We start from the raw sequence: 15,865 nt of genomic DNA, 5'->3' as shown, positions 1-15,865 counted from the left end.
TAAATAAATATATTTCTGATGGACGTAACAGGAAGAAAAAGTGTCGACTACTACTTACTGTTAGTTAGGAAACAGGGGGGTGGGGTTAAATAAGCCGATGCTTCTTCCTGCTGAGTTATTTGTGATTATTGTTTGACTTTGTTTGTTTGTCTTTTTTTCTCTGTTGTTGTTCAGAATAAAGATACAAAAAACAAAACTGACATTTGTTTGATGAAAGGTGAAAGGTCATTGTCAGGTGAGCTTTAACCTGCTGACCATGCTGTCCGTAGTATTGCCGTGAGCACGCTCTGACATGGAGACATGGGGTGGAGCGACGTGGCGCTCTGATGGTGCGACGGCTCATCTCAAACATGTTTGCTGACCTCCGGCCTGTTTTGTGCCGGCGAGACGACTCTATGAATAACTGAGTGGAAAGAGGAAGTCAGAGCGACAACTGACTCATCTGACTGCTCATCCATTTGTCTGTCTGCAGCAGGAACAACACCACCATGCTGCCGCCGCTGCACGCTGTCTGCGTCCTCTCAGGTGAGTGTAACCTGTAGGTCAGGGTCGCTCAGAGCTCCTCTGGGCTGTGGATGTTTGTCTGAGACTGCTGGACCTGGATCCTCACAGAAAAGTCAGAGTCTGGAATTAAAGCAGCCGAGGAGAAAATCTGTCAGGATCAAACTTTTCATGTGTCCAACGCGACACGGACGCTTCTTGAAAGCAGTGAGTTTACAGACGGAGGCCACAGCAGTCATTTAAGGAGGACCTGGTGCTGTCAGGACTTTTTGTTGTTTGGAAAACTCGAAGTGTTAAAGTTTTACCAAGAGAAACTCCAGACTGTGGGAAAGATGAGACCACAGACAGAGCGCTGGACGGACCACAAACACCTCACACCTGCAGGTCGTCAGTGGACACGCTTGAATCAGTTCAGTTCAGCTTTAATTATACAGCACCAAATCACAACAACAGTCACCTCGAGGTGCTTTATATTGCACAGTAGCTCGTACAATAATAGATACAGAGAAAAACCCAACAATCATATGACCCCCTGTGAGCAGCACTTTGGCGACAGTGGGAAGGAAAAACTCCCTTTTAACAGGAAGAAACCTCCAACAGAACCAGGCTCAGGGAGGGGCGGGGCCATCTGCTGTGATTGGTTGGGGTGAGAGAGCCAATAAAACCATTGATGATTTGAAATGATCCCAAAGCTGTCCTCGGATTGGTCAAATCAAACCTCTAAGTTTGTTATCCGGTCGTTAAGTGATGACGTGACGAATCCTGCTTCCGGGTCTAAAGTAGTCTGCGTTTAATATGGCTTTTGTGTTGTTAACATGTTTAATGTTTTGTATTTTCTTCTATTTAATCTCAAAAAGCTCCTAAAACAGTCAGTGATCACTGTTGACCTCCCTCGGCTTTTATTACCGCTAATCATTTATTTAAGCTCAGTTTTTAAAACCTTAGGATGTAACTACAGCCCAGCCCATGCAGCAGTATATGAATGACTAACCTCGTATTGTGGATGGATTATCTCAGTTGTTCTCCTGGCTGAAGTTTGGTCCTTTTACAGCATCCTGCCATGCGATTACATTTGTTCCTGACCACCGAGAACACTCATGTTAACTTTTATCGAGTGGAAAAAAAGTTAGCTTGTTTATATTATGCTAACATAGCTGTGTCGCTAGCGGTCACGTAGCACAACATTATATACCAGCTAGCCCAACTTCAGTAACCCTACAAACGTCACTGCTGTTTAGTTTTCTGTCTTCATTTATGCTGGAAGTGATAACAGAGCTGTACGTTTGAATTTGTTTCCAAAACCCCGCAGTCAGGACATGCTATATTGTATTTAGATAGAAGCTAGCGAGCTAACTCCCTGCTAACTTCTAACTCCGTTAAATGTCATAAATTCCGTTTTCATGGATGCCTGGATGTTAAACTCAATTGTTACACCTGGTAGAGCAGAACGCTGATCATTTTATTAAAGATGAAAGACTTTAGACAGTTTTTCAACTCTCAGTAATGCCATAGTGATCGTTTGATATATGGACCTGCAGCGGAGTTTAGGCCCAGACACGGCCAGTGGCGTCAGACTGAACAACCGGATAGAAAAAAAATCCTCCTGGATGTAAAGGGGCGTGGCCTTGCTGTCAGTGTTAAGCTGAGCTTAAATGTGTTCATGCTAACATCTCCTGTAATTATGAGCGATCAAAGGTCCTGAGTATGAAAGTGAGGTTTCTCAGATTGACACGTTTGAATGTTTCTCCACAGCAGCCTCACGTTACCATCAGCAGCCAGGAAAACAGATTTCTGTCTCTGACCCTAAAATGAGTGAAGCAGACAAATTAGACCACAAAGCTTTGAAAGGTCACGACCCCGCCTCCTCAGGTCGCCGTGAGGTCTTCGTATCTGCAGATGATACGTTTTCTGTGTGTTTGCGGTAAAACGGCTCCGTGATCATTACCTGACAGAAGAACGTGACGCACCTGTCACGGCATGGCTGGCTGTAGCTCAGGTGGCAGAGCAGGTCAGCCACTAATCAGAAGGTCGGTGGTTCGATCCCAGGCTGCCTCCTGGCTGCATGCCAAATGTCCTTGGCCAAGATACTAACCCCATGTTTGCCTACTGGTGGTGGTCAGAGGGCCCGGTGGCGCCAGTGTCCGGCAGCCTCGCCTCTGTCAGTGCGCCCCAGGGTGTCTGTGGCTACACTGTAGCTGCCATCACCAGTGTGTGAATGTGTGGATGACTGAATGTAGTGTAAAGCGCTTTGGGGACTGAGTAAAGCGCTATACAAATGCAGGCCATTTACCTGTCTGAAAGCTCGCTCGGTTTGCCGCTGCGTGCTCTGAATATTCATGAATAAGAGTTCAAAAAAACACGGCTCACATTCTTTCTTCCTGCTGTTCGTTTTTAAACCGTTTCTGATTTCTGGGGCTGACTCTCAGTGTTTGCAGCTCGTCTGGAAGCCTCGGCGCTCAGCGGTGAGCCGTGACATCGTGTCTGCTGGAGCAGCAGCTTCAGTCAGACTGGTGATGATGGTTTCCAGTATCGGCTGTCCGCTCTGACATCATCAGGTGTCTTTTTAACTCACTCCTGTGTTTGTCTTCCTGTCAGCGCTGACCTGTGTGTCAGCGGTCACCATGGAGACAGTGGTGGGCCACGTCGGGACAAAGGTGATGCTGCCGTGTCGCACAGGGGCGGGCAAACAGGGCGGAGTGGAGGTGTGCTGGGGGCGGGGCAAACCTTCACTGTTCACCTGCCACAACGCTGTGATCAACAGCGCTGCAGCCCGCATCACCTACAGGAAGTCACAGAGGTGAGCGCAGGTGTGCGTCCCATCAGAGCAGACTGTAGCTTCCTGTCAGCACGTGGAGTAAAACCAGCCTTCGTCCCTCCTGTGCAGGTACTCTGTGTCTGCCTCCTCCTCCTCTCTGTCCATCTTCCACTCACAGCCGTCAGACTCGGGTTTCTACCACTGCAGAGTTCAGGTGCCCGGACTCTTCAACGACCAGACCTTCACTGTCCACCTCATCATCCTCAGCAGCCGTACGTCCACACACGCCTGTTCAGAGCGCTGAAAACAACATGAAAACCTCAAAGTGTTTGTTTGTCTTTCGCCTGCAGCTCGCTCTGTGGCCGTAACAGAAAACACTGAGCTCTCAGACGGGGACCTGAACGCACCGCACACCACCACAGGTACCGTTCTCTTTCTCACTGCATGTCTTTACACTCATAGAAGAGTCGCCCCCTGCTGGTCATTAATAATAATAATAATAATAATAATAATAATAATAATACATTTTATTTGAAAGTGCCTTTCAGAGCACTCAAAGTCACTGTACACAGTAATGAAAAAAGCAACATAAAAGCCAGCAGTTTACACAATCATAAAAGAATAAGACATAAGACACATTTAAAATAGCCGAGTGGAGAGGTTATGTGGGATAAACTATTTTGAACTAGTGAGTTTTGAGTTCGGACTTAAAGAAAGAGAAGGAAGAGAAATTATATTTTAGTGTTCGTTTGGAGCTTCAAGAAGCTGCTCGCTGATGCTTCATGCTGTCAGTACAGGAAGCTGTTTGTGTGACGCGGCGTTACCCTGCAGCTGTTGCTAACGTGAGGTCACAGCCGTGACCCTGTGAGCGTCACACAAACACGTCCTCATGTTCAGCATCTTTAAATCTGAACACAAAGTGCGGTCAAGTCAGACGTAAACAAGCATCATGTGTTGGCCAGGTCACATCGCCCAGGAGGCAGGAAGTGACATCACAGGAGACGACACCACGCAGCCAGTGGTGGCTCTGGTTCAGGTACAAACACTTCATGTTTATGTGTTGATGTGTTATGTGTTTCTTTGTTTGTTTTTATTTGTATTTGTTTGTTTGTTGACAGTCAGCTGAGCAGCAGGTAAACGTTCTGCAGACGTTTGTTGGAAACACAGTGAGAGCTTCCTCCCTCGTCTTCATCCCAGCTCTGCTGCTGACCGCAGCTTACAGTCAGTACACACACACACACACACACACACACACACACACACACACACACTGCTTGCACACATTTAAAAACAGTTTTTGATGTTTTTCTCTTTTCGTTTTTGTCGAACCTGTGAAACAGCGCCACTCTCCTATACGTTCACGTTGTGGTTGAAAGCGGTACTGCAGCTGTGGTCACAATAAACCTTCACTGTGGAGAAGTGGTAAACAGCGCCACCCACATACATGCAGTCATTTAGTGGTCACAGCTGGTACTGCACAGTATGAGTATCCCCGCGGGAGACCGGGGTTCGATTCCCCGACCGGGAGGCGTGATGTTCTTCACCTCCATTATTGACTCTTGTAAAGCTGCTGCTTTGTCGAGACATGAGCATAGACACTTCTGTGTTCATGTCTCAGCTGACTGCAGGTTTCCAACATTATAAACACTCCATCTGCATAACTGCTGAGACTAACACTGGGTCAGCTCGGGCTCATCGTTGATCATTTACACACTGTCACACCTGTTCAGCCAATCACATTCATTCAGGGCCTGAAAGCTGACAACCACCACCCTGACCCCTGACCCCGTTATCTCTGACTGAGGTTTAGTTTTTGTTGAACTCAGAGAAAGCCTGGATCTGTGACAGGAAGTGTGTTTGTGTTCCTGCAGGAGTCTGGAGGTCCAAACAGGAAGCAAAGAGGAGGCCAGACCAATCAGAGAAGGAGGAGGAGAGCAGCGCCGTGTGACACCGACCTGATTATGAAAGTGTTTGAATTCCCATCTGGAACATCTCGGAAAGCCTCAGTCGAACGTTCTCTGCACAAGAAGCAAAATAAATCTGCTGCACTCACCTCAGGAGTGATGTCACTCACGTCACAGGTGGACGCCCTCGCCCCTGAGTGACACGTGTCCTCTGTGAGCTGTGACAGGAGCGATGTTTGTTAATAAACTCCATCGTCAGACTGTGCTTAATGTGTTTAATAAAGTTTTCATGTAAACAGTGAAGAAGTCACTCAGTGTAACTCAGGTAACTGACTCCGCCTGTCTGACATCATCAACAACGTACCTTCAGTCAGCTTTTAGCCTCATGCTCGGTCTGAGCTCCAGCAGGTCATCTCCACATGTCTACCCGCCTAAATGCTGAGAGCAGGCCTGTGATTGGCTGATTAAATATTTGGACTAACGGTGTACCCAATAAAGTGGCTGCTCTGCCTGTTTCCTTGTTCTTGTGCTTCACACAGTTTGCAGAACTTTGTAAGGAAGCTGCTGATAACAGTAAAAACGTTGGCTCAGGTCTCACCACGCTGAGCTGTCACTTTATTAGGTACACCTGTCCCACAGCAGCAGCAGCTCATGTGGAGCTCAGAGCGACCATCAGGACAAAGATGGCTGAACAGGTTTGTTGACGTCACGCAGGCTGCTGTGCTGGGGTTTTCAGCTCCAGGGTTTACTGGGAATGGTCCAACATGAGGAAATCTCCAGTGAGCAGCAGCTCCCTGTGAGAGGAGCATGTCACAGCAGCAGCTCCAATACCAGAGTGTGCAGGAGAGCCTCCATTGTCAGCATCAGCAGGACAGCTGTGGGTCAGTCGGAGAGGGTGGAGTGTTTGAGGTGTCTGCCCCACGCTCTGATCTCATATTATTTGAGCCTGTTAGCAGCACAGCTCTCAGCCTCATGGCCATGCAGGCTGCAGACACCTGTCCACGTCAGGCACGAGGTACAGAAAACACCTGTTAGTTTTACATGTTTTATTGTTTTTATTCACTTCCGTTATTTTTTTATGAGGTTGCATGTTTGCTTTTTTGTTTTTGTTTGTTTGGTTTCTTAATAAGTGAAACGATTTCTAAACTGTCGAAATGTCCCCTCCTGCTGTGATCAGCTGTAGTACTGCTGTCAGACAGCAGGGGGCAGGCCGACCATCGTAGTTATGTCATGGTCACTTTCAGGTAAGACACGTTGTGGATAAAACGAGTACTGCAGGATTAGGAAAAGAATTACTCCTCGTTAGTATAGTGGTGAGTATCCCCGCCTGTCACGCGGGAGACCGGGGTTCGATTCCCCGACGGGGAGGAAATCTTTTTCACCTCCGTGATTCACACATACAGAACAGGCTCTTGTTTTTATTGGACAAACACACTGTGGAAGCTCCGCGTAATGCTGGGCAGACACTGTGCGACGTTTGGCCCGTTTTGAGTCGTGCGACCGTTTTGGCGATCGGCCCGATTTTGGCCTTCATCGTGCGTCGTGTCGTATACGTGGGGTAACGAGACGCGATTAACACCTCACGACCAGCTCCCGATCATCAATGGCTTGATTTGAAATCCTCGCGACCGTCGTGAGGGTGTCAGCGCAGCTTCTCACACTGCGCACGCGCAAACACAAGTGTCAGCGAAAAAGACGGAGCAGCGGTGCAGCCTGTGATCGGGACACAAGCGACGGAGGCACAACTTTTGTGGCCTCACAAAATGATCACGACCACAACGACCGTGAAAATAGTTGGATTTACATCGCTGCTCAATCACAGCTGATCATGTTTTTCATCAGCAATTTAGCAAAGCTGGTGGTGTGTGTGTGTGTGTGTGTGTGTGTGTGTGTGTGTGTGTGTGAGACAGAGAGGGAGAGCGATAAGCTTCATGTTATGGACGCACAGTGTGACTCGGGTCGCATCAGAGCATCGTGACCTATGAACTTCTAACCCCTGCGAGTCAATCGTGCAGTTTGAGCAGAAGCTGAATAACACGACTGAAAAAAATCGCGCAGTGTAGCCCAGCATTAGACAGCAGGAGAAACAGAAACACCAGGTGGAGAAAATAACATACAGTTAATCACTGAAAGAAAAGTCAGTGAAAAACTATGTTAGAATAAAATTGGCTTCACAGAGTAAAATAAACGAGTTCATTATACTTTATAAGAATAATAAAACAACATAAAAGTGAAACCACACAGAAATCAGAATGAGGTCAAAATAATCAGCACTTAACGATCGATCACAAACTCATCAACTAATAATTTCTTTATCATTTCAAGTCAAACTTTATTGTCATCTCTGCTGTATCCGGTTACATCAGGACAAAAAACAACAATAAACAGAAATAAAAGAAGAAAATAAATATACACTTCAGACTAAGAGGACTGAGAGAAATTATAATTTAACATTTACAGTTAACAGTGGTTTAAAGTGACCAGTGCAGCAGCCTGTCCACAGAGCAGCATTCGTCTCACAGAAGCAGTGGTGTGGAGCACATAGACTCAGCTAACGGAGTGTGTGTGTGTGTGTGGGAGTGTGTGTGTCTGTGTGTGTGTGTGGGAGTGTGTGGGAGTGTGTGTGTCTGTGTGTGTGTGTGTGTGTGTGTGTGTGTGTGTGTGTGTGTGTGTGTGTGTGTGGGAGTGAGTGTGTGTGGGTGTGTGTGTGTGTGTGGGAGTGTGTGTGTGTGTGTGTGTGTGTGTGTGTGTGTGTGTGTGTGGTGGGGGAGCAGGAGAGCTGGTGGTGAGTTCATGATGCTGATGGCTTGTGGGAAAAAGCTGTCTCGCAGTCTGGATGATCGGCCCCCTGGATGGGAGGAGGGAAAGGAGTCCGTGTGAGTGCTGTTAACAGTCTCTACCGTGGAACCGTGGATGCTGAGCGGTGTGTGGGTGGAGCGAGTCTTCCTGAAGCCGACGATCATCTCCTTGCTTTTGTTCACATTCAGTGTTAGGTTGTTTTCACTGCACCAGAGCGCCAGCTGCTGAACCGCACATCTGTACACTGACTCGTCGTTGTTGCTGATGAGACCAACCACGGCTGTGTCGCCAGCGAACTTGTTGATGTAGCTGGAGCTGTGTAGGGCGGCGCAGTCGAGGAGGGTGAACAACAGAGGGCTGAGAACACAGCCCTGAGGAGCTCCTGTGCTCAGCCTGACGATTCGGACGGACTGAGGCGGAGGTGAAGTGCAGTGGAAACAGCATCCTCGTCGACCTGTTGGGCTGGTGTGCAGACTGCAGCGGGTCCAGAGCGGAGCAGGTCGCTCTTCACATGTGCCATGACAAGTCTGTCGAAGCACTTCATGATGATGGGGGTCAGGGCGACGGGTAATCATTCAGGCAGGATCCTGAGGATGTCTTTGGCACTGTGGTGGTGGACTTGAAGCACGCTGGACGATCATCTGGCTCAGTGATGAGTTGAAAATGTCTGTGGAGACATCGGCCAGCTGATCAGCGCGGTCTCTCGGCACGCGACCTGGGATGTTGTCTGGTCCAGCAGCAGTGAGAGATCTCACGCTGCAGGCAGACAGATGGTCTGGTCGGTGGTGGGGGGCGTGGCTTTCTTCGCTTGTGTATTGTTCAGGGCATCAAACTGTGTCTCAGGAAGTGCGGCATCTCCATCACAGCTGCTTGGAGCTTGTACTATGTGACACCTGAATGCCACAAACTGTGACAGTCTTTGTGTTGTGGACGCTCTGGATCTTCTTCTTCAATTTCTTTTCTGGATGATTTGAAAATGATAAATTTAAGATTTCATTGGAGATGTTCAGTGTTTTCATTTGAGTCTTTTTCAGATCAGCTGATCAGAGCGCAGCTGAAACTTTATGTATAACTAGACCCTGTGCACGAGAAAATGCTAACTTCCTGGTTTGAGGCCGGGCGTGGGGTTGTACATTTCCGGTAGCTTTACTTGCTGCAAAGATATCCTCCACAATCATGTCCAAAACTCAAAAACGGAAAGATGGCGTTAAGTTACAAAGAGCAGGAGGTGGGAACACTCACCGCTGCTGTGGGCGGTCGTGGCTCAAGAGTTGAGAGTTCGTCTTGTAATCGGAAGGTTGCCTGTTCGAGCCCCGGCTCGGACAGTCTCGGTCGTTGTGTCCTTGGGCAAGACACTTCACCTGCCACCTACTGGTGACTTGTGTGGACTTGGTACAGCTAAATATCCCAGAATGCATTTCATCCAAAAACTCAAACGCTGCAATGGTGGACGAGCGAGGCTAAAAACTCTTAAATATTTCTGGGTCACAAAATAAGCTTTTAAGTTATTTTCAAGCGAGAATGTAGCTGTGTAAACTTCACATATCTGCTCGATTTATCAAGATATCACATATTTCCAAACGCGCTCCGATGTTTTCAGAGACGTCTGTGACCCGCCAGCTCCACAGCAGACAGCGAGGTCGAGAACAGCGGACTCCCGGCACATCGTAACACCGCCGTCACTCCTAAAACGTTGTCATTAACGTGGCTTCACTCCACATCAGCCGCTTTGCTAAAACGCCGGCGTCGGCACATGAGGACGCTGTCAGAGCCCGTCAACGACGTGGATTAGCTGCGTATATACGAACGTGAATCGCGTGATTGGCTGGAGCAGCCGGTCACTCACTGACTCACACTGCAAAACAGACTTTTTACGTGTTTATTTTAATTTCAATGCAGGTTCGGTTTTTGTGCGCAGAGACCGTGCAACAGTACGTGACTGCAACTGCGCGCAGCTTAGAGGGAACGTTAGTGATGAGTCTTCCCGCCGGTCACGTGGGAGACGGGGGTTCGATTCCCTGACTGTGTGGGAGTGGCCTGAGTGAAGAGGGTTACTCAGATTGACGGGTGGGCAGAGATGTCAAACGTACGGCCTGCGGGCTGAAGAAGGGACGGGGGCAGACGTTCTCAGGCAGCCTTTCCATCAGCACGTTTTGTGTAACGTGACGGAACAAGTGGAAAAAAACGAGCATCAGGCTGCGAAGCTGAGCGCAGACTTTATGAAGCTGGATCAAGTCAGACCTGCTGTTATTGGCCAGCCCTAAACCTCGTGTGTGTCACGTATAGACGGGGGTTCGATTCCCTGACAGGCAGCTGTGCAGGTTGGAATTTATCAGTGACAGACACGTCTCACATGAATGATCCCTCTGTGTCAGATCCACGTCGTAACTCAGTGACCAGAACACATTTTAGACCCAGACGTGAACCCGGCGCGGACCTGAGAAACGTAACAACAGCGCCGGGGTTCCCTGCTGTGGTCAAAGGTGGTACTGCAGTGTGTGAGACGCTACGACTAGGGCTGGGTATCGTCACTGATTTCTAGAATCGATTTAATTCCGATTCACAAGGTCCCGAATCGATTCGATCCACGATTCGATTTAATTCGATTTAATTCGATTCTATTCGATTTAATTCGATTCTATTCGATTTAAATCTGGGAAATTTTGACAGTCAGAAATATTATAATTCAGATCAGTACATTTAGAAAGAAAAGAAAGAAAGTGTACTTTATTGGTCCCGGACTTGTGCGTAACAAGCAAACGAATAATGAAGAAAGGGAAACTGTTCTTGAAGTACAGAGAGAGAGAGAGAGAGGGGGGGAGAGAGAGAGGGAGAGAGAGAGAGAGAGAGCTGTGCATCGCGGTGGAAGCAAAACAGTAAAAGAGTGAATTCATGACGATGTTCATGTGAAGCGTAGTTTGGATCTTCTTTTGCTGCTGGTTCGGTCAATATTGTTTGGAGAGACATCAAACTAACAGCTTTAGAATCAGCGCATAAAGGGCGTGAACACAAAGCGCCGACAGATCAGAATCAGCAGCTGTCGGCTTTCAGCCCCGACTGTGAGAAAGGCGACATCTCACCGATTCTGATCCGCGGGTCGCGCTGTGTGTTTACGTCTTTGTGCAGAATCCGTGTTCCTGCTCTCATTTACTGTCTTAGCTGTTTGGTGGTTGTTGAAATTTTGTGAGATGTCACCAGAGATTCTGGCATTTCGGGCAAAATAAATTTATATTAAAAAATCGATTCAGGATTTTAATGAATCGATTTTACGTTATCCGAGCCAGAATCGATTTTAATCGATGAATCGATTATAAAAACCCACCCCTAGCTACGACCTCCCACAGGAAAATGTTTTTATTTTAATGAAACATAAAAATGAAGCAAATTATTTCCTTTTTTCATTTCTGGAGGCTGAAAAAATCTTTCTTTAAAATATGTGTCATGAGTCCAGCTGCAGATATTTCTTACAGCGGGCTGTCAGAGGTGAAAAAGGGAAGTGAAAGCATCCAGGGTGTAATCACAGGAAACAGCCTCCATCAGCTGCTGCAAACAGGAAACCATGGTGACCACTGCTCTCCAACCACACAACAAACAGCTCTGTGGTGGATGCTGATGGTGTTCCCTCCCTCACATGTGTAGAAATGTGGGTCAGCGCAGGAAACTGAAATCTCACGTTTAGAGAAACTGACCCTCAGATCTCAGGTTACATCACCCACAGTCACATCCTGGTGTTTCTTACACACTGTGTGATGCTGTCATGGCCGACATCACTGGTTCCATTCAAAGCACGGCAGTGAAACAAACATCTGTCAGGGGTTTCTCCACCCAGCAGCAGGAAGTCAGACACAAGGAACAACACAGGATCAGGACCTTTCAAAATAAGAGAACCAGTGGCCTGTGCTGGCTTAGATCTGCATCTCTGGTACACAGTAGCTCCACTGTGCTGATGCTAAAACCAGACATGAAAGCACAAACACCCCGATGAGTCAGAATGCTGCCACCACCGTGCTTCACTGCGGGGGCGTGGCCTCTGCCGTCTTCCTCCAACCACGAGCAGCGTCTCAGCTCGTCTGGCCGAAGGACGCTTCAGCCTGCAGGACCTTTGTCCTGCTCGTCCTTCAGTCTGGCTGCAGGCGTCTGTCCAGCTCACCTGAGACCTCTCAGTTTGTTCCTGTCCACGGTTCAGTGACGTCTTCTTTAGGACTAAACCTCCCACAAGTGTCTCTCCAGTAGTTCTGGACTGTTTGCAGACTCTGTGGCTGAGGCTACGTCCACAATGAAACACGTTTCTGTTTAAAAACGCAACGTTTGGCCTCCCGTCCACACTGAGACGGCGTTTTCCTCAAGGAGAAACGCAGCGTTTTGAAAACGAGTACATTTCAAAACGGAGCTGTCGTCGCAGTGTGGACACTCGAACACGCAGACTTTCTAAAACGATGATGCATTTTAGTCATGTGATGCAGTCACGTGACCAAATCAAGCGGAGGACACTACACAGCAGCTGTTTTGTTTGCTCTCAGCTTTGACGGCCCTGTTACAGATCTGTGCTGCAGACAGCTTTCCTTCAAATCTTTAATTCTCACTTGAGTTTGTGCTTTGGACCGTTTCAATGTGGACGCACGGCTCTGTGAAAACGACTGGAAACGCTAGCGTGGACGCCGTTTTCAGATCTATCCGGCCGGTGTGGACGTGGCCTCAGTGTGTAGTCGTCCTGATCCTGTTACCGTGTGAACACAAATCACTCTCAAGGAAACTGGGATGTTTCAAATTCTCTGTCATTACAATAACAGGCCACATGACTCGGGCTTTATATTTGATATGAAATGTGATATTCAACACTATGAACGTGATCGGTGATGAAAGACCTGCGGGAGCAAACACTGAGCTGTGGGTTCAACTCTGTCGTCGCTGAACCGCCGCAGTTTACCTCCAAGCCCCGCCCACGGCGTGGAATCATCATATCTGTAAAAGGTGAAGGTTTTTAGGAAGGAGTCACGAGAGAACACGAGCTGCATGTTATTGATGATGAATAAACCAGAATTATTATTTTAGTTCAGCAGATAAAAACGTCATCAGGTTATAAAACAATGAAATAAACACGAGTAACGACAGTCATGTGATCATAAATCATCACATATGATCTGTAAAAGCCAAAGTAGTGTAAGTAATCAGAGTAAAAACAGACTCGTCTGACTGAGCACAGTAAACCGAGAGCTGCTCTCTGATTGGTCCCTGCCTGCTGTGTGTGATGCTCCTGCCGCAGCAGCGTGTGGTGCTGGTTTTTACGCGTCACTTCATTTCTTGCAGCGTGCAGCTGTGGTGGCTGTCAGCAGCTGTTGGAGCTGCTCTGAGGCGCATTCAGCTCCGTCATGAAGCTCAGGCTGCTGCTCGCCCTGCTCTCAGGTAACTGCTGGCTCTCTTTCTCTGAAACTCTGTAAACACAGAAACTTTAGCCGCTCTGATGTCACTGCTGCGTTCTTCTTCTGCACTTTTGTAGCTTTAGCCTGAGTTTGCAGGATGAGTCTTGTTCAGACTGCAGTGAGTAAAGACGAGGAGCTGCTGTGGTTATTACTCGTGACAGGGCTGAGTCTCTGTGGTAGAGACGTGCAGAGGTCTGAGGACGAGCTGCTGGTGTTGTAACAGCTGTAACGTGGGCTCGTTCCCGCTGACCTCCTGCAGGCTTACAGGCTGAGGTCAGCGAGGGTCAGAGTTCAGGTCAGAGGTGACCTCTCCGATAGTCTGACCTGATCTGAGCAGAGTTTGGATCTGATGTAACAAAGCTTTCCTCTGTTTCTGTTTCCAGTCTGTGAATGTGACGGCAGCAGGGTCAAAGGTCACACAGGTCAGAACGTCACTCTGCCCTGTAAATATGACAGGAAATATCACGCCGCTCTGTCAGCGTGCTGGCAGCGAGGAGAAATACCAACCAGAGGCTGCTCCAATCCGCTGATCTCCACAGATGGACTCAGAGTGTCAACCAGAGCTTCCAGCAGGTATGAGCTGCTGGGCCGACTGGAGGACGGAGACGTCTCTCTGACCATCATCAACCTCACAGAGGGAGACGCTGGACGATACGGCTGCAGGGTGCATATACCCGGCTGGTTCAACGATGAGAAGCATCACTTTGACCTGAGCGTCGCCACAGGTGAGTCTGCAGGTTCGACCGAGCTCACGTGTCGGGATCATCGTCCTGAACCATCAGCGGCTCTCTGAGGACGACTCGCTCATGTCGCTGACAGCAGCCCAGAGAAACACATCTGTGAGATCCAGATGTTGATTCACAGCTGATCAGACGCGGAGTCAGCTCTGATGCTCGTTGTGTTCATGTCATTGATCTGTTTCAGACGCTCCCACGGCCCGCACGACAGACACGCCCACAGAGTCGACGTCGTCCTCTCCGACTGAAGGTGACGACAGAGCTGCCGTGAATCTGTTTGATGTAGCGACAGAATCTGAAAGCAGGAAAAAGGAGAAATTCAAATGAACTCAGATAATCCAGTCAGGAGCTCTGAGGTGAACGGGTGATGAAGGTGACGATGACCTACAGAGACCAGCAGCGTCTGTGTCAGTCAGAGGAAGTGCAGGTGTAAAGTTTTCAGTTAACTTTATTGGACACTTGAACATCGACGACGCCGCAGTGGACGACCTCTGTGTTTGTGTCTCGTGGGTTTCGTACAGTCAGACGTGTCAGGGTCAAATGAGAGCGCTATGACATCATCCTGCTGCTGACACGCTGTCCTAAAAATGTCTGCTTTCACGTCCGCAGGTCATGTGACCTCCACAGAAAGCCCCCTGACGGCCTCCTCCGGTGTGAAGCGCAGCCACGAGGTGAGAAAACGAACGAACGCTGTGAAACGTGAGACGTGTGACGCCACCGCCACACGAAGACGAAGCTCAGCACGAGCGCCACACTGATGTTCTGAGCAATGAAAATATTATTTGACCATACTCGGTCATAAAAGGACTGCACAGTGCACCCTCGCTGTGATTGGTGGATCGATATCAGCAGATAAGTTAAACAGGAAGTAAAACCAGACTGTTTATAGACCCTGATGATGATGAAGATGATGAAGTCAGATTATGACTTGATGTCTCGCTCTGACAGTTTCTTTGTAGGTTTTGAACATCAGTCTGAGCAGTGATTGGCTGTTCCTAATAAAGTGTCAGTGTTTGAGCAGACCGCGGGCCTCGCTGTGACGGTGATGTCGTGTTTTTCAGGGTTCGCAGACGATGGCGCCTCTGATCGCCGTCCTGCTGGTCTTCGTGTTTCTGCTCACGCTCGGTGGACTCGTCGTCGCCGGTGAGTACGAGAATAAACCCGTCTGTTCTCACGGCCTCGAAACATCGAGGACGGCGACCATGGTCGGTGTGGCAGCGGGTTCTTAATCCCGCCCTCAGTGATGCAGGAAACATTTATTAGTTTGAACTGTGTTTTACTCTGTGACGCACGGCGAGCTCCTCATCACGTCGTTTGTGTCTCTGCAGTGAGAAGACTGAAGCAGCTCGTCAGCACGTGAGTGAACTTCCTGTTTTCTGAATAAACGCCGTGTCTGAGCACCTCGATCGCCGCTGATGAACCCTGAGTCAGGTTTGACCTTCGTGGGGTCTCGGCTCGCGGGCCTTCGGCGCGCTGCGATCATCTTGGCAGCGTCTTCTCACGACTGAGCGCGCTCAGACTGAAACTCACAGATAAAGAAACCCACAAACCACGCGGGCGATTTCAAACGAAGGCGAGCTGAGCAGGAGGTTTCAGGTGGCGTTGAGATGCTGAGCGAGAACGAAGCAGCCTGATCGTTAAAGCCCAGCACGCAGGCCCACGGGCCCAGATGTGTCCACGCTGCTGTCACAGCGCCGGAGCAGAAAGGCGGAGCGTCACGGCCGAGGCTGTGTGCAGCGGGCTGGCAGC

At 48.8% G+C, this 15,865-nt stretch overlaps 2 protein-coding genes and 1 non-coding gene across 3 annotated transcripts; all 3 read left to right on the top strand.

The window, feature by feature from the left end:
• Positions 1 to 488: 488 nt before the first annotated feature.
• LOC146624894 (hepatitis A virus cellular receptor 2 homolog) lies at positions 489 to 5,204 on the top strand. Its single transcript, XM_085364802.1, has 7 exons — positions 489 to 525; positions 3,097 to 3,298; positions 3,386 to 3,528; positions 3,607 to 3,678; positions 4,219 to 4,292; positions 4,375 to 4,477; positions 5,128 to 5,204. The coding sequence occupies exons 1-7, from the start codon at positions 489 to 491 to the stop codon at positions 5,202 to 5,204; spliced, it is 708 nt and encodes a 235-aa protein (XP_085220928.1).
• Positions 5,205 to 6,456: 1,252 nt separating this feature from the next.
• On the top strand, positions 6,457 to 6,528 carry trnad-guc (transfer RNA aspartic acid (anticodon GUC)). Its single transcript has one exon. It is a non-coding gene; the product is annotated as a tRNA-Asp (tRNA).
• Positions 6,529 to 13,328: 6,800 nt separating this feature from the next.
• Positions 13,329 to 14,874, top strand: LOC146624892 (hepatitis A virus cellular receptor 1 homolog). The gene is made up of 4 exons (XM_085363491.1): positions 13,329 to 13,362; positions 13,763 to 14,116; positions 14,304 to 14,366; positions 14,726 to 14,874. The coding sequence occupies exons 1-4, from the start codon at positions 13,329 to 13,331 to the stop codon at positions 14,872 to 14,874; spliced, it is 600 nt and encodes a 199-aa protein (XP_085219617.1).
• The last annotated feature ends 991 nt before the right edge of the window (positions 14,875 to 15,865 follow it).

The sequence above is a fragment of the Diplotaxodon limnothrissa genome, linkage group LG10 (assembly GCF_057381915.1).
Source record: "Diplotaxodon limnothrissa isolate DT_005_m linkage group LG10, D_limnothrissa_male_GT1.1, whole genome shotgun sequence".
NCBI classification, from domain to species: domain Eukaryota; kingdom Metazoa; phylum Chordata; class Actinopteri; order Cichliformes; family Cichlidae; genus Diplotaxodon; species Diplotaxodon limnothrissa.
Note: the sequence above shows the minus strand (reverse complement) of the source record. Positions and strands in the feature narration are given on the sequence as shown.

Excerpts from the sequence above, each read along its gene's own strand:
- LOC146624894 (XM_085364802.1), top strand. The coding sequence starts at position 489 with ATGCTGCCGCCGCTGCACGCTGTCTGCGTCCTCTCAG. Across the intron at positions 3,299-3,385 it reads ACCTACAGGAAGTCACAGAG|GTACTCTGTGTCTGCCTCCT; the intron begins GTGAGCGCAGGT and ends CCTCCTGTGCAG. Across the intron at positions 4,478-5,127 it reads GCTGCTGACCGCAGCTTACA|GAGTCTGGAGGTCCAAACAG; the intron begins GTCAGTACACAC and ends GTGTTCCTGCAG.
- LOC146624892 (XM_085363491.1), top strand. The coding sequence starts at position 13,329 with ATGAAGCTCAGGCTGCTGCTCGCCCTGCTCTCAG. Across the intron at positions 13,363-13,762 it reads GCTGCTCGCCCTGCTCTCAG|TCTGTGAATGTGACGGCAGC; the intron begins GTAACTGCTGGC and ends TTCTGTTTCCAG. Across the intron at positions 14,367-14,725 it reads GTCGTCCTCTCCGACTGAAG|GTCATGTGACCTCCACAGAA; the intron begins GTGACGACAGAG and ends TCACGTCCGCAG.